At 40.6% G+C, this 24,842-nt stretch overlaps 1 protein-coding gene across 6 annotated transcripts in view; it reads left to right on the forward strand.

Moving 5' to 3' along the window:
• VPS8 (VPS8 subunit of CORVET complex) overlaps nt 1–24,842 on the forward strand; it is a 268,045-nt gene that overhangs the window by 234,670 nt on the left and 8,533 nt on the right. For 3 of the 6 annotated variants that reach the window (XM_059687232.1, XM_059687231.1, XM_059687238.1), the window contains 2 exons: nt 2,188–2,241; nt 24,334–24,414. In XM_059687232.1, coding sequence (XP_059543215.1) covers nt 2,188–2,241; nt 24,334–24,414 — 135 coding nt within the window. The other 3 variants (XM_059687235.1, XM_059687237.1, XM_059687234.1) reach the window with 3 other exon arrangements.

Genomic DNA, 24,842 nt, shown 5'->3' on the forward strand with positions numbered 1-24,842 from the left:
TTGGGGATAGGGTGTTCTGTAAATGTCCATCTTATCAAGGTAGTTGTGTTAAGCCTTCTATGTCTTTTTTTATTTTTAGTTGAGATATAATTGACATGATTGTATAGTTTTAGGTATACAACATGTTAGTTTGATACATTTATATATTTCAATATGACTATAGTAGCATTAGCTAACACCATCATGTCGCGTAATTATTTTTGTGTGTGTTGAGAACAGTAAAAATCTCGTTTCCTAGCAACTTTGAAGTTTGTAATACAATATTGTTGACTATAGTCACTATGTTGTGCCTTAGATCTCCCAAACTTTCATTTACTAGTTGCAGGTTTGTACCCTTAAGCAATACCTCCCCAATTTCCCCACCTCCCAGCCCCTGGTAACCATCATTCTATTTTGATTTTATGAGTTCAGCTTTTCCAGATTCAGTATATAAGTGATATCATATACACTGAGTGGCCAGATTATTATGACCACCTGATATTTGTAGGCAAATTCGCTATAATTTTGCGCTGAAGTTGCTAGAGGGCAAGACCATTATAAATAGGGAAGCAGGTTGTTTACCACGACAGTAGAAGTGATTTTTACATAGTATATATCCCACGTTCAAAGGCTGTTAAATCGCGTTGTTTACCCATATTTTCAGAAAAAAATCACTTCTACTGTCATGGTAAACAACCTGCTTCCCTATTTATAATGGTCTGGCCCTCTAGCAACTTCAGCGTGAAATTATAGCTAATTTGCCTACAAATATCAGGTGGTCATAATAATCTGGCCACTCAGTGTATATTTGTCCTTCTCTGGTGACTTACCTCACTTAGCATAATGCCCTCATGCTCCACCCATGTTGTCGCAAATAGTAGGATTTCTTTCTTTTTATGGCTGAATAACAATCCATATATGTATATATGTATATCATATCTTCTTTATCCATTCATCCATTGATGAACACTTAGGTTGTTTGCATACTTGACTGAACATGGTGTGCTGATATCTCTTCAAGATACTGATTTCTATTCCTTTAGATGTATACCCAGGTGTGGGATTGCTGAGTCATATAGGAGTTTGATTTTTAATTTTTGGAGGAACCACCATATTGTTTTCATAATAGCTATACCTAAATTTACATTCCCACCAACATATCCCTTTTCCCAGCACATTCCCTTTTCTCCACATCCTCACCAACATTTGTTATCTCTTGTCTGTTTTATAAAAACTGTCCTAACAGGTGTGAAGTGATGTCTTATTGTGGGTTTAATTTGCATTTCTATGATTGAGTATCTTTTCATATAGCTGTTGGCCTTTTGTGTGTCTTTGGAAAATGTCTCTTTGGGTCCTTTGCCCATTTATTAATTGGGTTTATTTTTTCTGATTATCTGCCTACTTTTTTATCATTTATTGAGAGAGGAGTATGGACATCTCTGACTATAAAATCTACTTCTTGCAGTCCTATCAGTTTTTGTATTATGTACTTCTGAGCTATTAGGCTCATAGTGTTTAGGATTGTTATGTCCTCCTAATGAATTGAGCCCTTTATTATTATGAAATTATCTTCTTTATCCCTGATAATAATCTTTCCTCTAAAATTTAATGCTATTATGGTATATCTTTCCAGTCTTTTTGCTTTTAACCTATGTGTCTTTATATTTAAAGTATTTTCTTGCAGGTAGCTTGCAGTTGGGTCTAACTCATTTATCTAATGTGACAATCTCTTTTAACCTTTCAAATATTTAAAGATTTTCTGCACCATTTGAAGATTTTCTCTTCCTTGGGCTAAGCATCTTTTTGTTATGGTTTGGCTGATACTTTATCTAAATCCTTCACTATTATTAACAAACTCTTGTGCATTTTGCTTAAAAGGGATATTATATCACAAAGGATAGTTGGCTTTGGCCTCTGCAAAAAAATGCTGACTATTGCATGTTATATCAGTTGATTAACATTATCAACAAAAATCTATATGTTTGGTTCCTCACCATTTAGTTAAAACCAATCTGGATCATCTGTTCCACTCTTCTTACCCCAATCATATTTCAAAGCGACTTAAAAAAAAATCACCTATTCCTTATTACTCTGAAAATGTCTGTTTTATCTCAGTTACACCAATTCTAGTTGAACTATTTTGAGTGTGGGTCAAATAAAACTGGACTATAACTAACAGGATATTACAATGTTTGCCTTTTTTTCCAGGTAAAAATGTCTCCATCCTGTCATCCATCTAAAGGGGATCCTGCTGTTAAGAAAGTGAGTTTTAAAGGCAAAACACAACTTCCTCCCTCTGCGTGTTTATTCTCCTCTGTTGAACAATTTTCTGAAAAGGACCATGATTTTTAATCATCTTAATACCATCAAAGCTTCTTTCTGATGAGTTGCCTTAATGATGTATCACCAGGACTTCTTACCTCTTCCAGAGAAGCCAAGTGGAGGGTTAGGCCTAGCATCGGTTTCCTGGCAACTAGGGACCTACCATTTTTCTACAGTTCTCGTCCTGGCGTAACTGAGTGGTAGCAGATGAAATGTATTCTAAGGAGGAAAGCTGTGTAGTTACTGGCCTGAGATATTAGTATTTCAGCACATACCACATAAAGTCTTCAGTAAGTACTTTGAGATAGAACTGTCAATGCCACTTCAATCCCCGACTATAAACTTCGAGGCACAAATAGGCTGTGAGTCTTTCAATGGAGCAATCCCCAGGTGATATCAAGAGAACCACTGAATTTCTTTTCTTTATCCAGCTGCCACAGTACAGCTCAAATGTGGTAAATAGATCGACATTTTTGCTGTTTTCTCTTACCGTTTCTGCTCCTCTGGCAGTTGAAGTGTCCCTGGATTGCCCTTTTTGACGATGTATTCAGCCAGCATACATGTCAGCGAAGGATTTTAGAACTAAATTAACAACTTGCTGGCCCTGGTGACTAACAGCAGGTTCTGGCTTCGAAGCACTGTGCCAAAAACAGGTCTTTTTCTCTGCCTTCAGAATCTCCTGAGACATTTCCAAAGAGAGAAAAAGGATAAAAACAAAATGTTGTCTGAAAAGCTCTATAACAAGCTGCACGTGAGATGCTCTTTCACTCTCTGGTTGGGGCAGGCAGGAGTGAGGCCGTGATTGCTGCTGCTGAGAACTATCACACGTAACGTGAGCTGGAAAGGGCTTGAGTAACTCAGTCTCACTCGGTAAACAAATGAAGAAATTGGAATCCAGAGGGAATTTGTTTGCCTAAGCTCACAGATGTTAGCCATGGGACACACTTTAAAGTAGAGTTTAAAAACATGTGCTTTGGATTCAACCAGACTTGGGTTCAAAGATGGATTCTTCTACTTACTTATCTGAGTAATCTTGAATAAGTCAGACCCTTCCTTTCCTCCTTTGTAAAATGATGGTGCTATCTCTCAGAATTGTGAACACTAAGTGAGATACTATTTAAGTGCCCAATACTATGCTTGACACTTAGTAAGTACTCAGCAGATTATTGGTACACAGTAAGTACTCAGCTGTTGTTGAAACTAGTGTTAAAACGGGTCTCTAAGTTCCTCATCAGATACCCTTTCACTTTATTGTGCTACTTATATATTATGGTCATTCAGCAAGTATTTATTTTTTTAAAATATATTTTTATTGGTTTTTAGAGAGAGAATAAGGGAGAGGGAGATAGAGATAGAAACATTAGTGAGAAAACATCATCGATCGGCTGCCTCCTGCATGGTCCCCCACTGGGGAAGGAGCCCACAACCTGGCACGTGCCCTGACTGGGAATCGAACCAGTGACCTCTTGGTTCCAGGGTCTATGCTCAACCACCGAGCCGGGCAGCAAGTATTACTTTAAACTAGACACTGAGCTCAGAAATGGACTTCAGAGATGAAAAGTACAATCCTTTTCTCAAGGACCTCAGTATTTAATGGGAGAGAAGTTGACGGGTAAACTGACATTTCCATACGAATTGACATGTGCTGTGGTGAATGCATAGGCACTGCAAGAGCGTGGAGGAGAGGCCCTGATTCGAAATGACTAAGCTAATTGAGTACCACACTTACGTGCTTTATGCTGAAAGGCCAGTGAAGATGATTGAGAAATGGTTGGCTGCTCCCTTACAACCTTGTTACTAGTTTATAATGAAAGCAAATCCTACCATACTTATAGATGTTTATTAAATAAATATTCATTTAGAAATAGATTCATTCTGTTTTTTAAACTTTCTAATGTCCCAGCTGTCATTGTAGGTGTCTATCAGAGAGGTAGCAATGTCATAAAAAATAGGATTCTGTTGCTCTTGTAATCAGCATCAGACAAGGAGAAACTTCCTAAGCCATGACTGGACACTGGTGGCCCCAGGAAGCTTTCCTAAGTGATCAGTTATAGACTTATTCCTCTCCATGCAAGAGTTGGGACTATCTCTAAATTATTCTACCCAGTCTATATATCTGGAATATCTTTTATTTTAGCAATGAGGTTCATTTCTAACATTTACCATTCTGATTAACAAGTCGTTAATTTTACCAGTAGGAAAGCTTCTCCTGTTTCTGAGCTAATAAGTAGTCTTAGGTGTTGGTCAATATATGAACAGCTGAAGGACTTTTAATAGCTGCCTTTGGGAGAGCATGGTAGCTAGCAATCTCTGAAATATGGACTCTTGGTTAGGGCCACTGATCACCCTGAGTTGAAGCCTAATATCACACTGTTCGTGGTGTCTAGAATACCTTTAAAATATACATGACTACACATGCCTCCCCCAGACTGAAGATCAGGGAAGGTTTCCCAGAGGAGGTAAAGCTTGATCTAGCCCTAAAATCCAAGGGAAAGGTGCTCCAGGCAGACATGGGTGAGTACAGCACATTTCAGGAGATAGGGGTGCTTCTGTGTGTCTTAAATGTAGGAGCAGGCAAAAGCCTGGTGCAATAAATGGGAGCCCAGATCACGAGCAGTCCCAGTCTATTACGTTTGCCTTTATCTTGAAGATAAGGGTTCCTGTCAAAGGTGAGATTGCAGGTAAAAAGACAAATTAGGACAGTAAAGATAGCCCTGGCCAGTATGGCTCAGTTGGTTGAAGCATCATCTTGTGCACCAAAGGTTGCAGGTTTGATCCCTGGTCGGGGTGCATGTGGGAGGCAATTGATCAATGTTTCTCTCTCAAATTGGGGTCTCTCTCTCTCTCTCTCTCTCTCTCTCTCTCTCTCTCTCTGCCTCTCTTCCTCTCTCCCTCTCTCTCCCCCTGTGTGTATACAGTCTCCCTTCCTCCTTTCCTCTTTCTAGAATCAATAAAAAAACTAGAAATAAAAGCAGGACAGTTGTCCAAGAAAAAAAAAAGGGCTCTAAACCTATGTAAATAGAACAGAGAGATGAGATAATAAATTCAAGTCTTAGTTCTATTTTTCCTCAGAATCCTTTCTGACACCAAAAGTCTGAGTTTGATGATTTCCTTTTTTGAGCTTATATAGCATCCTGAGCGAGTCCCTACCAACATACACTGGAGCCTTGACTTACGAGTTTAATTTGTTCCATGACAGAGCTCGTAACTCAAATTACTCGTATGTCAAATCAATTTTCACCATTACAATGAATTGAATGCTGGGCTGATGTGGCATTCACTGTGACGTTCGCTGCGCCAACTAGCGGTGGAGTATCTAAAGCTGGCTCGTAACCCGAATTTTAGCTCGCAACTCAAAGCAAAAAATCTGCCGAGAGACGGCTCGTATCTCGAAAAACTCATTAGTCGGGAGACTCATAAGTCAAGGCCCCACTGTACTTACCTTCCTTTTCACTTACACGTATCCCCCATTAGACTATGCTTCATTAGGGCAGGAGCCGCATCAGACTTGCTTTCTGCTATATCCCTAACGTGCAGAACAAAGTAGTCACTCAGTCGTTGTTCAGTGAATGAGAAAGATATGAAAGGGATTCCACAGGACCTTGTGTTGTTTGTGGGAAGTGAGAGGGGAAAGAAGTTTCTGGCCTGATAGAGAATGAACAAATGAACCATCATTGCTGGCCCAGGCTTGTATTCCCAGTGTGGTCAGTACCTTACTGTTAGAGCTATCTCGTCAGCCATACTCTGAGTGAGATTATGTGAAGCTCAGCCCCTAATTATCACTTCCTTAGTTGGGTTTGTATTTTAGTGTGTCCAAGTTTGTGTGTGCACATATATGTACATCTGCATATAAATTCAGGTTGTCATCCTGGAGCTCCAGTCGCTCTTCCCACAGTCACATTGACAGATGGAGGCACCAGTGTCTGTTGAACAGACTGACTGCCAAAGTGACATGTGTAAGAAACACAAAGGAGCAGTAGTGTTCTTGATTTGAGCCAAAAATTCTCTGTTGACCAAAAACTGAAAAAAGTGTTTGGTGACTCTGCTGTCACTCTTGGCCCAGCCAGGAGCTGAATCAGTGCTGAGGAGACAGAGCCGCGTTTCTGTGGGGATCTCAGCTCTTGGGGTGGGTGTCTCGGGTGGGAGTCACCCTCTGCTTTGCTGCAATGTCAGTCTGGCAGATTGTGAGCATGGAGACAAAACATCTTTTTGCAACACAAGCATTTTGCATTTTATATATTCTTTAAGCTTTGGATGGAAATATCTATCATATGTCATATAAAATTTGTGTATAATATTTCTTATGTATGTAAGATTCCTTCTTAATGGCCTCTAACTGCTAACTTCAATAAAGTTGGAAGATAAATTTTCCCTAGCACAACATTTTAGTGTTTGATCATGGATGGCCAGGAATTTAAAAATCAAGAAGCATTTCTCTGAGACAAAAATTGCCATAATAGTCCATTGCAATAAACTCCCTTGAGTAGTTGCAAACTGGAGGTAGACAATGTTTGAGGTGGATTAGAGGAATTTAGAGAGGTAGTTGAAGGTAGCATCAAAAACCACTCGGCTATGATCCATCTCTTTTCAACTCCTAAAGAGACACCGTCCAGGAGTTTGTGTAGCAAAAAGTTAGAATTGTTACATGCATAATAACCAGGAAAGGCGGTTTCATCTCGTATCTATCACAGAAGCATGCTTGCACTCGGAGCCACCCCTGTTTTAGGTGAGCTTTCTTTGCCGGTGTGTTTGCAGAAGCCTGGGGACCGGGAGCTCTGGCTGAAAAGTATTCTCGGGCTGGGGGAACCCCCTTGAAGAGTCCACAGTTAATATTCTCAGAGTGACTTCTGTCAGTTAGGGGACGAGGTCCTGGGAAGGGCAGGGTAGGAAGCGTTGCTAATAGTTCTGGGTAAATTCAGTCGTGTTCCACAGGGCCTTGAAGGTGCCAGGCCTTGGGAGGTCAGAGGTCAGTGAATTCTAGTCTTTGTTCTCAATGTATGTACAAGATAATGGTGACTGAACTGGAGAGTTTAATAACCATACCTCCCAGAAATTGGTTATCAGTTTCTCAAGTATTTAAGTATATTATAACAATTTGGAGCTGATTTTGGAGGGCTTTTTAGGTCCAAGTGTTCTGATGAGGTAAAATTTTTATAGCCAGTTCCCAGTCTTGCCACCCATGTCAGGAATGTAGATGACTATATTTGCTCATGATTTTTATTGACTCACAGTGGGGTTTTGTTTGGTTTTTTAATTTGTATTTTTAAGGGAAGAAGCTCACAGCCGCACTGTTTCCATAACAACAGGAAAAGCTGACTGCAGTGTGTCAGCTGACTGGCCCCAAGAATGGCTAGTTGATAGTTTCACAAAAGTCAAGGGAAACATGAAAAGGAGAAAGCCCAGAGACAGATGAAGCGTTTTCTAGCTATCATCTGGCAGTGGCTTAAATAAAGATTCATTTGCCCTTATATTGGCTCACCCTTAACGCTCTCCTGCAAAGATGCAAGTGATAGCCCCTGACGGGATGTATGCTGCCTTTTTTCTTGGAGTATTTGTCCAGTAATACATATCCAAACATGACAGGTGACTTCAGTGTCTCTACAATAATAAAAACGGAAACAGGGGACATGGTTTGGTCTTTGCACAGGCAGGTGGAAGATCTCCGCAGGCTTGGTGCCTCTTTATGCTCATGTGAAGAAGTCGGGCGCCATCGCCTTCAGTCATCTGGAGAGCGATTTGGAAGGAAGCATAGAAATTCCTTGTAGTTCAGAGGTCAGAACTGGTACCTGTGGGTGGCCGCAGGTAGGAGTAGATGTCAGCTTGGTTTGAGGATTTCCTAACAGTGGAACAAGTTACCTGGTGTGTTACCAAAGGTGTTTGATCACTGGCAGGATGTATTGCTCAAAAGTGCAGCTGGTTTTCCTGCCATGGCTGAGAGGTTGGGCTGGCTAATTTGTAAATCCCATGGAGCATTAAGATCTTATGAGAGAAAAAAAATAATCTTATGACTCTGCAGTTATATTAAAACTCATTGATGTGCTGAATGATTGTAGTTAGACCCATACATCCAGCCTGAATTAAAAGAGTATGTTGTCCATCAAAGAAAAAAACATGGATTTAGGTAAGAAAATACTTTATTCTAAAAAATCCTTGCAATGAGGGTGGAGGGGCTTTTGTCATAGGGAGAATGCTCTGACCCCATGATCTGCAAGGATGTTGAATACCAGCTAGAAAAGAAGCTTATTTTATAGGGGTAGGGACATAAGGCTAGAAAGAGCCAGACTTGGGGGAGCAGGTGAAAGAATTGGACAGTTTATCAGGGAATGTCTTTCCTGGAGGTAGGCCAGTTCTCAGAAGGCCTATCCAGGAGGGGTTGTATGTTGATTCGGGGTGAGGATGGGTCAAGGACTTGGGGGAAGCAGAGAAGCTTAACTAAAGTTAAGCATTTTGTTCCAGTCAGTCATAGGGAAGCAGTTCAGCTAATCGTTTATGAGGCAAAGAATGAGAATTTGGTTGGTCTGTGTCTGGCTGTCATAGTTGTAAACATGGTGGCATCAGGAATCCTCTCACGCTATGGGGAGGAGTGGTTCCTTGCAGTAGCTGTTACCCAGAGCAGGGTTCTGGGATTTCCTTATCTGGAGCTGCTTTCCAGGAGCTCAGGGCTCAGGTGACGTTTAACAGGGTCATGGCTCTGACTCTGATGCCATGTTCTTTCCTTATTCCTCTCCATAGTTATGACCTGAAGTCCATAGACTAGGCTTTTCGAAACCTGCTATTCGTCCTCAAGTAGAGAGAGAGAATGTCAACTGCAGTTACTAAGAGGGACAGCCGTGACCATTTGTTTGTTGTACTCACTCTTCTCACCAATAGTTATGCATATCTCTGGTCTAAAAAGTGAGACTACCTGAGGATTTCAAAGGATCTCAGAGTTCTTATGCAATGTACTAATCTACTGCTCACCCATTTCTTTTGCATTAAGTGGGTATTTTCTAACATAGCATTTTGATTTTTTAAATGGTTTTTTTAAAAAATTAATACCTTATTTTTAGAGCAGTTTTAGATCTACCGAAAAATTGAGCAGATAGTACAGAGTTTCCATCTATTTCCCTCTTCAGTTTCCCCTATTATTAACATCTTGCATTGCTGTGGCACATTTATTACAATTGATGAGCCAACATCGGTCCATTAGTATTAACTAAAGTCCATAGTTGACATTAGAGTTCACTCTTTGTGTTGTACATTCTGTGGGTTCTGACAAATGTATCCAGCATTTATAGAATGGTTTCACTTCCCTGAAATCCCATGTTCCAACTCTTCATCATTCCCTCCCGGCAAATTTCTGGTGATTGCTAATCTTTTTTTCTGTCTCTATTGTTTTGCCTTTTCCAAAATGCAAATGATTTTGGGCAGTATATTGCAGTATATTGCCTCTGAAGATTGACTTCTCTTCCTTAGTAATTCCCACTTTAAGTTTCCTTCGGGTCTTCTTGTGGCTTGATTCCATTTCTGTAAATGGAACAAAAAACACATTAAGTTTTTAAGCAGCCATTTTTCATTGTTGGCTTGATAAACATGTTGATAGCAAACTCATGATTCTATTCTCACATGCTGTTGACCCCATCCTGTGTAAACAGTACTGGTTTTTAGAGCCAACTATGGGGCATTTCTTATATTGTTTCTGTTGGGAATCACATTTTTTCATCCAATGCATTGGCCTCTTACCTTTAAGTCATTGGTAAAATATTTGTATAAAACAAAGCCCAGGATAGAGCCCTGCAGCTCATCACTAGAGACCTAGGTAGCATTATTTATGATGGCAATTGAGAGTTAACGGGTGTAGTTTTTCTCCTTCATAATATGACATCCCTTCATGCAGAGAGTTAGATCGTATGAGTCTCTCACATTGAGGTTGAAGGTAAGACAGTATCAGAGCCAGTGGTTCTTTATTCCATCTCTGCCCTCTCTGTATATGGAAGTGAACTCCCTTATCAAAATAATTAATGCCGTCATATATACCATCTCCTTGGAATTTGGGACACTACTGCAGTTTAGAGTATTAATCAAGTTACAAATAGGCCTTTCCCCTCCAACAGTGTTTCCTAATGGAGCTTTTAGGCATTAACTATACTAGTAGTACATGGCAGGGATCTTTTCAGTATGTGTGACAGATGAACTAATAGCCTATTATTTTGCATTAAAACAACTTAGTAAGCCATTCTTAATTGCACTGTGCTGACTTATCACCTGTTTTAAAGGTCACAGACTACAAACAGCAGAGCTCTGCAGAGTTTGAGCTGCTGTAATGTATGTGGGTGGGTGGTATACTGTTATTGCTGAGTGTAGCCTTTAATTACTGTGCCATCCCTAAAACACACTCCTTTCATGTAGTACCAGAGCATGGGGTTATGTTCAAGAAACAGTGAGAAACTTTGGTTAAAGCAAAAGGGAATGAAGAGAAGATGAAGATGAAATAGGGGCTGTCAGTTCTGCCTGACAAGTCATTGCCTTGGGACTTTTGTGTTCTGTTGTTTGCTACAACATCCTAGGGCATTCTGTTTGTGATTGAAGTTGGTTCTTCTGTTATGACATGAATGAGTTTTAGCTCCCTGTTTTGTAGTGAAGTATCTACTAATGATAGATATTATCCCAGAGATAGTATATCCTTAAAGGAGAGACGCCACTCCAGATTAGTAAACCACTTAACTTTTTTAAGTCAGTTAAGACTGCCTTTGTATGGTACTAAATGGGGCCATGCCTATCTGTCTGTGGCAACTTCTGTAAGAGAAAATGAAATCATACAGAAATGTCTTTGCAGTCTTTCAAAGGAAGAAATGATCTAATTCTAATGACCTCTCAGCATTTCACATTTAGCTCGGAGAAGTCTTCATTAATGCCAATCATCTCCTTCTCTACACTTCCCATTTACTTCAATAGTGTTTTCATTCCCCAATCAGAATGTATCTTCCTATTCCAAACGCCTCATCACTGACCGCCTCTGTCCCCTGGTGCTCCAGTCCATCCTCCACCTCTTCCAGTGCTTAGGAAGTGTCAGTGGCTCCCTGTTGCTAACAGTTAATCTGAAATGGTTTCGATGGACAGTCTAGACCAGCCGTGGGCAAACTACGGCCCGCGGGCCGGATCCGGCCCGTTTGAAATGAATAAAACTAAAAAAAAAAAAAAAAAAAGACCATACCCTTTTATGTAATGATGTTTACTTTGAATTTATATTAGTTCACACAAACACTCCATCCATGCTTTTGTTCCGGCCCTCCGGTCCAGTTTAAGAACCCATTGTGGCCCTCGAGTCAAAAAGTTTGCCCACCCCTGGTCTAGACTTTTGATGCATCACCAGCTTACATTTCCTCCTCATCCTCTCTTCCTTTCCTTCTGTAACCAAAGGAAATGTCTTATTGTTTCCTACAGTGACCTTGGGCACATCACAGAACCCAGGGCCTTAGTTTCCTCAACCATAAAATAAGGGTAATGAAAGTACTGACCTCCTAATGTTTTCGTGATGGTTAAATGAGGTAATGCGTGGACAGTACTTGCAACAATAGCTAGCAACAGTAATTACTTGCTGAATGACTATTAACTGCTGCAGTGCTGTGGTGGTAGTTACTCCTCTCACATCTTAGAAGACGTAAATGCATTTTCTTCCTACTGCTGTGCAGTCACTGTGTTATTTCTTTTCCATTGTGGTATTGAAGGTCTGTTTTTTTATGGATATTTTCCAGTCAAACTTTTGCCATCTCCACCTCCAACTTCAAGCACTCTCTTCCCTTAGAGCTGGTCATTCTAGAGCAGTGATGGCGAACCTTTTGAGCTCGGCGTGTCAGCATTTTGAAAAACCCTAACTTAACTCTGGTGCTGTGTCACATATAGAAATTTTTTGATATTTGCAACCATAGTAAAACAGATTTATATTTTTGATATTTATTTTATATATTTAAATGCCATTTAACAAAGAAAAATCAACCAAAAAAAATGAGTTCACGTGTCACCTCTGACACACGTGTCATAGGTTTACCATCACTGTTCTAGAGCTATGGTTCCTTCCCTAGGTGAGAGCACAAGAGATGTTCTTCTAGGTGCTTCCCTCCTCTCTCCAGTCAGCTTAGCAATGAACTTGCTTATTTTATTATTTCATTACCTAATCCATTATTAGCTGTAACCTACTGAGAGTTTTGAGACCTTGGGAAATGAGGGTGTGTGAGAAGTCAGGTTGTGTCTGAGAGCAAACTGTGTGGATGGGAATTTTAGGAAAGGTGTTTTCTGTTCATGGTTTCACCTTAAGTAAAAGCGTTAAATATTAAGGACCTCTAATGTGGGTGAAAGTGGCGAAAGCCTGACAGAGGCCTATAACTGATGTAGAGGAAGATTTGAAGGGGAGGCCAGCAAACTCAGTTCATTCACCTCTACCCCCACCGACCAGCAAATGCCAGAAATGCCAGTGAAAGGCTCCTAGAAAGCCAAAAAGACCAGTAATCATGTTGCAGAATTTTGTCAGGTTGCCCATGTCTCTCACAAACGAGGTTTGACCTTCTGCTGGGCTACGTGGCAAGACGATTAGGAAAGGAAACGCTGGGATTTTGATGTCAGGACCTTCTTTATTGGAAAGAAGAAGAAATGAACAAGCAGAGCTCAGTCTTCTGGGACTTGTCCTCATCCTCACAGTTGATTTAGACGCTTCCTATCCAGAATCCCTAGTACTGTTATTATCGCTGCTCCTACGATCCCAGCCTTCAGGGTGGCAGTGGATCATGGCTGTTTTCCTACTCCGAAGCTTGATGTGCTGGGTAAGAGGCCTGTGGATCCTGAAAGCCCTGGTTGGTTTTCTTCCTTCCAGCGGATGTAATTACAGCTCTCACTTCCACCATCTCTGAGTCACTGAGCTTTGAAAATGCTGCCTGCTGTGTTCACCCAGCGTCCTCTCCCCGGGGCTCTCCTAGATTATCAGGACCTAATTTTCCACTGGATTTACTTTAATGCTGAGCATTACAAGGTCATTTTCAGGGCTTTTCACTGTTTCTTCCTCAGAACGTGCAGCTACAGTTTAATTTTCAGCTTTTATCACTGCATTTCATTACATGGGAAGAAATACATTAGTGCTAGCAGATCATATTAAATGTGTTTTTCTCTTTTCCAATTGGAAAAATCACTCCTAATCAATTCTAGGTTGGTGGCTTAGATGGCCTGGGAATACTGGGAGGGGTGCTTTCCGTTTATAGATGTGCCAGTCTGAGATCGTGCTCAAGCTTTGTTGTTCCCACTTTTGATTTATGCATGACACTGATTTGGCAAATCAGTTTTTCCACACAGCATCTTAGTCTGCATCTATCATTTCTCTTCAGGATGTCGTGAGTTTTCTTGACAGTCCCTCTAGTTCAGCGGTTCTCAAACTGTGGGTCGTGACCCCTTTGGCGGTTGAACGACCCTTTCACAGGGGTCGCCTAAGACCATCCTGCATATCAGATATTTACATTACGATTCATAACAGTAGCAACATTACAGTTATGAAGTAGCAACGAAAATAATTTTAGGGTTGGGTCACAACACAAGGAACTGTATTTAAAGGGCCAGAAGGTTGAGAACCACTGCTCTAGTTGCTGGTCCTAGTCCGCTTCTGATTTTGCAATAAAAGCCATGATCCACTTTAGTAAACAGAAGCATCTTACTTGAAAATTCATGCTCTAAACGCCTAACCTCATGGTGCCCACATCTTCCCTGGATGGTAGTATGGTCCACGGTGGCACTGCCCTTTGGTAAATTGGAACTTAGACTGAGAGGAACCATGGGAATTGCAGTGGCAGGACAAGAGCTTGGTTTCCTGATTCTCAGCTCTTTGTTCTTTCTTCCGGGCACTTCTCTCGGGAGAATAGATAACACAATCGCAGTACTCACTGCCATTTTCTTGAATGTCAAATAGGCACCAAGCCCGTGCATTATCTCTAATCCTCACAACAATTCTGCAAAGTAGGCTTTACAGATAAAGAAACTGAGACTTGGGGAAGCTGAGTCACCTGGCCAGAGCCACTCAGCCAACTGTTGCAGATCCTGGTGGAACCCGCGGGAGCCATGCCCTGTGCTCTTCCTGCACTGCGGAGGGTTTGTGAACGGTCCAGTGAACGTGTAAGAAGAAAAAACCTGCTTGCTTAACCTTCCCACCCCTTCATCCATTTGATCAGCAGATAATTAAAGATTTCCCAGTTGCTCTGTGTCACGCACAGCACTGAGCGCCGGTGAGCAAGACAAACAATGGGCCTGTGCTCAGGGAGCTCTCATTTTCATGAGGCTTTCCCTCCACTCTCCCCATTCTCGCTCTTCTGCAACCTGCACCCACCCCTTTCTCTGCGGGGCTTGCCGGTTTTGTCAGCTGTGCTCTGGTGACTAGGCCCACATGACCAGGCTCCCAGGCCGGCTGGCTCTGTGCAGTGCCTGCAGGGCCTCCTGTGCCCTGCAGTTAGTAGCACTTAGTGAGATCTTACAGCGTCCTGGGCTCTACCTCCTGCTTTATGCATTACCTTCTTAATCTCCTCAGCCACTTCACATGGCACAGTTATTATCATTATCCCCAGATTACAAAGTGAAATAAAGCACCTAGCGAGAGAGAACAGTAACCGCCTAGAGTGAGTGCTGCTGATTGGTGACCGAGGGTTTGGGCTCGGACAGATGCGCTCTAGCAAATAGGCTCTGCCCACCAGGGTGTGCAGTGTCGCTGGGAAGCAGGCCCTGCCCCCTCCAGCAGCCCCAGGCACACTGAGTGGAGGGCTCTGCACTAGGGAGCGCTCAGGGCAACAACAGGAGAGGCTTTTACTAAGTCTCATGGTTTTGGTGAATTCTTCTACCTTCTTAAAAGGGTTGGTATTTATGTTTTCTGATAGTTGAAATCATCCTTCCCCTAACAGTGAATTCAATTAAATAAAATAGATATTTCCATTGAGATAAAGGACAACATGTAGAAGACACAAAGAATCTTGACATAATCCAAATGCTTGAAAATAGGAAGGCAAATGCCCGCAATTTCACAGTGGACCAGGAGAGCAAATGGCTGGCTGCTCTTCTCCCTGAAATGAACAGTTCAGAATAGATAAGGATGTGGGGTTATTTAGCAGATGTCTGTCCAACATTTGCTGGGTGTAGAACACTGGGAAGAGGAGGGCGAATAAGTACAGTGCTGATGTTCACAGTGTCCACGTCTAATGGGGGAGGCAGGTAAGCAGGCCATTACACTGTGGTGAGTGCATGGTCATGTGCAAGCTGATCTACAGACAGGACAGGGACTATGAGAAAGCATTGCAGAGAGGGGGGCCAGAGCCGAGACTGCCACGTCTCATCATGTGTAAGAGCATACTCTGGACCCCAAAATGTCATTTCAGGGGCATTTTGATGGTTTGTGGAGATAACATGAGACAGCTATGCAACTTGTGGTTATTATACCTCAGTAACCTCTCAAGCCTTGCTTATCAACATTGAAATCTTTTGGTGGAGTTTTAATGTCCCAGGATCTGAGAGACATTAAACTCCTCTTGAATTATTCACCTTTGTACCCCAGGCCTAATATAGTAGGGACTCTGGAAATATTTGTTGAACCACAGAACTGGATCCAGTTCATGATGCCTGGAGGCGACAGGACAGGAGCCTGCAGAGGCAGGATGTAAACCAGCTAAACGGGCCCTTATTCCCACTCCACCCCACCCCACTTTTCCAGCCCATAGGACCATGGAGAATACAGAATGCTCGCCCAGTGAGCCTCTACTCATCCTAGGCATGTCTACAAATAGTGCTTCCGTTTCACCTCAGACGACTTGCCTTTCACACAGAGACAGTCCGGATGGCGAAGAATAGGGCCTCTGCATCCTACAGTGACTCCGTTTCCAGAAGGACCCAGGGCAGCCCAGCAGGCGCTCCTTAGTTCAGTCTCTGGTTGCTGAGGATGATGGCTGTGTTGTAAGAAAGGATGGGTCACCTCCAGTTACTTCACATGCAGAGCAGCCACATTTTTCATTTCTAAAGGATGTGGTTGTTGGAAACCCCTTCTCGGTATCTCCAAGGAGTTTAAGGACCTAGAGGAGGAATACGATCCTGGTAAGCCACCCCTGTAACCTATGTGGGGTGTCATGTTTGAAATTGTATGTCTGTACATGCGCACTTACTAGCTTGTTACTCCAGGTTTTCTCCCAGGACTCGGGTTTATGAAATGGAGGGACCACTTAGGATGCTTAATTGGTTGCAAGTTTTTTATTCATACTGGGCAAGTCTCCTGGCCTGCTCTTCCTCAGTTTATACAATCCTGTTTTCTTATTTAGTAAAGTAGGTGTAGGACCTACAATTCAGTCAGGTTCAAAAGGAACCATGTGGCAGGAACATTCTTATCTTATTCAAGTTTCTTGCACCTGCTAAGATGCATGTGAACTCCAGTATTGAAAGCAACATATCTAACCGGGGGGACCTCAGAAAAAAAGAAATGCTGATTGTTTGGTCGATTTGGTACTGCTGACTCAGGAGGAGGCAGATACCCACAACCTGAGAGTGTCCTGTTACCTTCTCAGTAAGGACCGGAAGGCTCCAGCCACCCGCGCTGCTCTCGCAGTGCAGATTAGCCAGCACCTTGCTGCTCAAGTGCAGACTGCGGACCAGCATCTCAGCATCACCTGGGAGCCTGTTAGAAACGCAGAATTTCAGATCTTCCAACCAGAATCATTTAACAAGATCCCTCAGTGATTCTTATGCGCATTAAAGTTTGAGAAGCACTGGGTCAGAACACGTGGGTTGGACCAACATTGAGACTTCCGCACTTTCTGCCTCAGTGAGCAAACTCCCAGGGGCCAGAGCCTTTCACCTGCGCCTAGAATAGACTACCATACATTCCTGGTGGGGATGAAAGCGTGATTCTGTTTTTAACAGTAACATTTTCTACTTATGAACTAACACGACCTTCACTTTCCCCAACGATTTCAGTGGCTTCCAAAATATATCCAATAAGATGAAATAAATTAATGTGGAAAATAATACTAAACTGGGTTATAATAGCACACATAAATGTTTGCCACCAAGTCCTGAGCAGTTGCTAGTTCTATGTAGCAACTGAATTCCTTAGTGATAAAAGCAAAAAAAGAAAACACAATTAGTAACAAGTCTACAGCAGCGACTATTTCATCTCATGGTATACATATAACTAATTGCTAAAATTCTGCAGTACAACAAAACAAGTTTTTCTTTTGCCAGTCTGACAGAAAATAGGTATAATTTTGATTCATTCATACCAGAGAGCTATTGTGTTGGCTGTTGTCCTTTTTTTTATTTGGCAATCTAAGGGAAAAGAGGTTAGTGCCCCTGACTATATATATAGTCAGGTATTGCATGTTTAAGTTTTTTTTCTTAATTTTATTTTTCCTCCATCACCTATTATCCCCCCTTTACCATCTTCCACTCCCACCCTGGAATCACCACACTGTTGTTTGTGTCAATGAGTTCTCTCTCTCCCCTCTCTTTTTTTCTTTTTTTTCCCCAATTCCCCCTCCCCCTGACAGCTGTCTGCCTGCTCTCTATGAGTCTGTTTCTATTTTGCTTGTTCAGTTTGTTCATTAAATTCCACATATGAGTGAAATCATATGGTACCCAGTACTTGTCTTTCTCTGACTGGTTTATTTCACTTAGCATTATGTTCTCCAGGTCCATCCATGATGTCACAAAAGGTAGGATTACCTCTTTTTTTTTTACAACCAAGTAGTGTTCCATTGTGTAAATGTACCACGGCGTTTTTATCTACTCACCCACTGATAGACACTTGAGCTACTTTCAAATCTTGGCATTTTAAATAACACTGCAATGTACATAGGGATGCATATATTTTTCAAATTAGTGTTTCGGGTTTCTTCGGATAAATTCCCAGAAGTGGACTTGCTGGGTCATAATGCAATTCCATTTTTAATTTTTTGAGGAAATTCCATACTGTTTTCTACAGTGGTTGCACCAGTCTACTAGTACATTTCCACCAGCAGTGTATGAGGGTTTCCTTTTCTCTACATCCTCACCAACACTTGTGTGTTGATTTATTGATGAGTCATTCTGGCAGGTGTGAGGTGATATCTCATTGTGGTTTTTATTTTGCATTTCTCTGATGATTAGTGATGTGGAGTACATTTTCATATGTTTTTTAGCCATCTGTATGTCCTCTTTGAAGAACCATCTATTCACGTCTCTTGCCCATTTTTCAATTGTACTATTTGTTTTTTAGGTGTTAAGTTGTATGAGTTCCTTATAGATCTTTGAATATTAACCACTTATCAGACGTATCATTGGCGAGCATCTTCTCCCATTCAGTAGGTTGTCTTTTTGTTTTGTTGATGGTTTCCTTGACTGTGGAAAAACTTTTTTAGTTTGATGTGGTCCCATTTGTTTATTTTTGGTTGTTGTTCCCCTTGTCTGGGAAGACATAAAAATATATATATATTGCTAAGAGCAAAGTAAAAGAGTTGATTGCCTATGTCCTCTCCTAGGAGTTTAGATCTTCAATTCATTTTGGGTTTATTTTTGTATATGGTGTAAGAAAGTGGCCTAGTTTCATATTTTTGCATATATCTGTGCAGTTTTCCCAACATTTATTGGAGAGACTGTCTTTAGCCCATTGTATATTCTTGCCGCCTTTATCATAGATTAGTGGGGCTCTCAATATTAGCCCATTGATGTATGTGTATTCTCATGCCAGCGCCACCATTTTAATTATTATAGCCTTGTATTATAGTTTGAGATCAGATAGCATGGTATCTCCACCTTTGTTCTTCTTTCTGAAGATTGCTTTGAATATCCGGGGTCTTTTCTGGTTTCGTGTACATTTTAGGATTATTTGTTCTAGTTCTGAGAAAACTGTCATTGGTATTTTGATGGGAATTTCATTCAATCTGTAGGTTGCTTTGGGGAGTATGGTCATTTAAAAAATATTAATCCTTCCAATCCTTGGGCAAAGTATTATCTTTCCATTTATTTATATCTTCTTCACATTCTTTCTTCAGTGTCTTACAGGTCTTTTACCTCCTTGGTTAAATTTATTTCTAGGTATTTTAATTTTTGATGCAATTATAAATGGAATTGTTTTCTTAATTTCTCTTTCTGATATTTGTTATTGGTGTATAAAATGTGACTGTTTTCTAAACATTAATTTTGAATCTTGCTACTTTATTGAATTCATTTATTAGTCTAATAGTTTTTTGGTGGAATTCTTAGGGTTCTCTATACATACTCTCATGTCATCTGCAAATAATGACAATTTTACTTCTGCCTTTCCAACTTGGATGCGTTTTATTTATTTTTCTTGTCTGATTGTTGTAACTAGGACTTCCAACACTACATTGAATAAAAGTGGTGAAAGTGGACATCTTTATCTTGCTCCTGATCTTAAAGAATTGACTTTCATTTTTCACCATTAAGTATAATGTTAGTAGTAGATTTGTCACATATGGCCTTTATTATATTGAGATATGTTCCTTTTATCCCCACTGCTGAGTTTTGTTTTCTCCTGTTTAATATATATTTTTATTGATTTCAAAGAGGAAGGGAGAGACAGAAACATCAATGAGAGAAAATCTTTGATTGGCTGCCTCCTGCGCACTCCCCACTGGGGATTGAGCCCACAACTTCCAGCATGTGCCCTAACTGGGAATCAAACATGATCTCCTGGTTCATAGGTCGATGCTCAACCACTGAGCCATACTGGCTGGGCACCAATGTTGAGTTTTGTTTGTTTTGTTTTGTTTAAATATATTTGTATTGATTTTTTTACAGAGAGGAAAGGAGAGGGATAGAGAGTTAGAAATATCAATGAGAGAGAAGCATCCATCAGCTGCCTCCTGCACACCCCCCACTGGGGATGTGCCTGCAACCAAGATACATGCCCTTGACCGGAATCAAACCTGGGACCCTTCAGTCCGCAGGCCAACGCTCCATCCACTGAGCCAAACCAGTTAGAGCCTGAGTTTTTATTTTAAAAGAATGTTGAATTTTATCAAATGCTTTTTTTGGTGCATCTATTGATATGATGATATGATTTTTATCCTTCATTTTGTTTATGTGGTGTATCACATTGTTTTGCAGATACTGAATGGGCCTGTGTCCCAGGAATAAATCCCACTTAATCAGGTTGAATAATCTTTTTAATATATTGCTGAATTCAGTTTGCTAATATTATGTTGAGGATTTTTGCATCCATGTTCATCAGGGATATTGGCCTATAATTTTCTTTCTTTGTAATATCTTTATCTGGTTCTGGTAATAGAGTAATGCTGGCCTCATAAAAAGAGTTTGAAAGCCTTCCCTCCTCTTCAGTATTTTTTAATAGTTTGATATAGATAGGTGTTAATTCTTGAAAGTTTGGTAAGTTTTGCTTGTGAAGCCATCTGGTCCAGGACTCTGGTTGGTTGGGAGTTTTTTGATAACCAATACGATTTTGTTAGCAATTGTCTGTTTCTTCCTGGTTTAGTCTTGGAAGGTTGTATGTTTCTAGGAATTTATCCATTTCCTCCAGTTGTCCAATTTGTTGGCATATAATTGTTCATAGTATTTTCTTATAATCCTTTGTATTTCTGTGATATTGGTTGTCATTTCTCCTCTTTATTTTATTTGGGTCCTCTTTTCTTTCTGATGATTCTAGCTAAAGGTTTATCTATTTTGTTTGTCCATTCAGTGAACCAACTCTTGGTTTCATTGATCTTTTCTATTATTTTTTTTAGATTCTGTTTGTTTATTTCCACTCTGATTTTTATTATTTCCTTTCTTTTATTCACTTGGGGGTTTGTTCTTTTTCTAGTTCCTTTAGGTGTAAGATTAGATACTTTATTTGAAATTTTTCTTGTTCTTCAAGGTAGGCCTGTATTGCTCTGACTTTCCCTCTTAGAACTGCTTTGGCCATGTCTCATAAATTTGGGGTAATTGTGTTTTCATTTTCTTTTGTCTTAATGTACCTTTTGATTTCTTCCTTGATCTCATTGATAATCCATTCATTGTTTAGTAGCATGTTATTTAACCTCCACATGTTTGTGTGTTTTTCAGTTCTCTTCTTGTAATTGGTTTCTAGTTCATACCATTGTGTTCAGAAAAGTTGCTTCTAAAACTTACTGATACTTATTTTGTGGTCTAATATTTGATATCCTGGAAAATATTCCATGTGCACTTGAAAAGAATTTATTTTCTGCTGCTTTGGGGTGAAATGTTCTAAAATTATCAATTAAGTCTATCTGGTCTAATGCATCATATAAGGCCACTGTTTCCTTTTTTTAAATGCTTTTATTATTGATTTTAGAGAGAGAGATAGAAACACTGATGAGCTGCCTCCTGTAAGCCCCTACTGGGGACCAAGCCCACAACCCAGGCATGTGCTCTGAGCAGGAATCGAACCAGTGACCTCCTGGTGCATGGGTCAATGCTCAACCATTGAGTCACACTGGCTGGGCATACACTGTTTCCTTTTTGATTTTCTGTCTGAATGATCTACTCATTGATCTTCACAGAGTGTTAAAGTACCCTACTATTATTATATTATTGTTGATCTCTCTATGTCCATTGATATATATCTAAGTGCTCCTACATTGTGTACATAGATGTTTACGAGAGTTATATCCTGTTAGATTGATCCCTTTATCATTATGAAATGCCCTTCTTTGTGACAACTTTTGTTTTAGAGTCTACATTGTATTATATAAGTATAGCTGCCCAGCTTTTTAAAAATTTCCATTTGCATGAAATACGTTTTTTGTCCCTTTACTTTCAGTCTGCATGTCTTTCAGTCTGAAGGGGGTCTCTTATAGGCAGCATATGTATGGGATATATATATACACACACACACACACACACACACACACACACACACATACATACACATTTCAGAGAGGGAAGGTGAGGGAGAGAGAGAGAGAAACATCAGTAATGAGAGAGAATCATTGATAGGTTGCCTTCTGCACACCCCATCTTGGGGATCAAGCCCACAACCTGGGCATGTGCCCTTGAGCAGAATCGAACCCAGGACCCTTCAGTCCACTGGCCAATGCTCTGTCCACTGAGCCAAACTGCCTAGGGCAAGGGTCTTTTTTTTTTATCCATTCAGCCACCCTATGTCTTTTGATATAAGCATTTAATTCACTTACATTTAAAATAATTGATAGTTATTGCCAATTAAGTGTTTTCTGATTGTTTTTATAGTTCTTTTCTGTTCCTTATTCTCTGCTCTCTTCTCTTGTATGTTGACTCTTTATATGGTTATGTTGGATTCTTTTCTCTTTATTTCTTGTTTACCTCTTAGTGATTTTTGGTTTGTGATTACCATGTGCTTCATATGTACCACATTATGTTTATACAGTATGTTTTAAGTTAATGGTCACTTAAGTTTGAACACATTTTAAAATCACTACAATTTTTACTCCACATTTATGTTTTTGTCATTCTCTTATACTTATTTTGTGTGTTACTTAATTTATTGTTGTAATTACACATTATGTTCTTACTTTTGCTCTTTAACCTTCGTAGTAGCTTTATAGTTGGTTGATTCACTGCTTTTACTGTTTGCCTTTGTCAGTGAGAATTTTTTTTGTTCTTACATTTCCTCATACTTTTTATCTTTTCTTCTTAAAGAAATCCCTTTAACATTTCTTGTAATATTAGTTTAATGGTGAACTCCTTTAGCTTTTTCTTAGCTGGTTCATAACTTCTTATATGTACATCTTTTTTTGAAGGTCAGTCCTTCTTGGGGGAATAATATGGACATAATAGTACTTTCTTATAGAGTATTGTTCATGTCAACACCAAGACCCTTTCTCATTGAAACCCTTCCCCTCAGATACATAGGTCTTTATTTAGTAACTAGAGGCCCAGTGCACAAATTCGTGCACAGTTGCGATCCGGCCAGCCTGCCCCCACGGAGGCCCATTGGGCCGGGCCAGTGGGGGCAGAGGGGCAGCGGGTGGTTGGCCAGCCGGCCCTGCCCCCAATCAGTGTTTTGGGGGCCAATTGGGCCTGGATCAGGCTAGTTGGCTGCCACAGTGCATTTCATACTCATCAGTCATCTGGTTGTTGTGATCGTTCCACTGTTCTGGTCGCTGGGCTTTTATATATATAGATACTTTTTACTCATGCCAAAAACGTTCACAGTAAAGAAAAACATCTTTTTACTAGACTTATACATAAACATAAAAACACTTCTGAAATCAACACTTAACTAAAGGTATCTCTAAATGTAGTAATAAAAATTAGCATATACTGAGCCCTTGTGGGGTGCCAGGTAAGTTAAAGGCACTTTAAATTTGTAATCTCATGTAATTTGTTTTTCGGTGACCTCATAAAGAAAGCGTTATCCTCTCTCATTTATAAGTGAGCGAGTTGAGGCTTATAGAAATGACTTGCCTAAGGTCATACAGTAAGTTAGTGTCAGAACTAGTATTCCAATTTACTTCTGACTCAACAAAGCTTATGGCTGCCTTCCACAAGATCCCATTTCTTCCCTCCAGGTATAAGTTGGATCAGAACCACCAGTAGTAGAATCACAATACTGCTATAGAAATGTTAAGTTCACCTCTTCCAAAAAGTAGTAGACCAACCTTGCAACCCGATAGGTGGCTACCATCTTTATAATGAGACAGGGAAATGACGTGATTTTTCCTGTATAATGCATCCTCCACTACCACCACAAAGAAGGGCCATCTTTGCTGACTATACTTACTAGTAGTGATGGACATGGGAAGGCAAGGTTGGATGGAGCTACTTTTCTCTACATAGTAAAGGCAAAGAGCAATCACGAAGCCCTAAAGGAAGCTGATTGGTACGGGAAATTAGAGACCACACTGGGGAAAGGTTCCATAGAGCGGTCAGCCTGGGCGCTGGCACCAGGGGACTTTAGCAGGACCTGCCCATTAATGTTCACTAGATTCTCTCTCACTAATAGCATGTGTTTTCTTCAAAGGAATGAAGGAAGCACCACGTCCTGTTTCACTGTTGAACAAGTTCAGAGGCTGCCCATGGATGTTACCAACCTTATCTTTTATTTCTCAGGCAACCTCAGAACCTGTTCTGGATCCACAGCAAATCCAAGCATTTGATCGGCTTTGTCGTCTCTACCGAGGAAGCTCCAGGGTAATGTTTGTGTGGTTGTTCAAATTTCTATTTCCTTATTTATAATTACTATTTTGGAAATGCTGAGTCCTCAGGTCCTCTCTCCAGCCTCCTCCTTAGTCTGAAAAATGCCCTATTATGGCCACATGGAGCCATGAGAATTTGGCAAGGGATGCAAAGGAAGTGGAAAGGTATCTGTACCTTACCTACCATGGGCTGTGAGGACATGGAAGGGCATCTGTGTTTCCTAATCCTTCATCCGGGAGGCCTTTCTTTATGTTAATGACTGTCAAATCTGCCCAAAGCCTCAAGCCCTGGCGGACATCAGCATTAGTTGCATTTGCTATGTTATAGTGACTTAACCAAGATAGAAGTGTAAGTGCAGGCAGCCTGAGCACCTTCCATAAACCTCTCTCTGGATTTCTTCTATCTTGTGGCTCCACCATCCT

Source organism: Myotis daubentonii, chromosome 3 (assembly GCF_963259705.1).
Source record: "Myotis daubentonii chromosome 3, mMyoDau2.1, whole genome shotgun sequence".
Classification (NCBI taxonomy): domain Eukaryota; kingdom Metazoa; phylum Chordata; class Mammalia; order Chiroptera; family Vespertilionidae; genus Myotis; species Myotis daubentonii.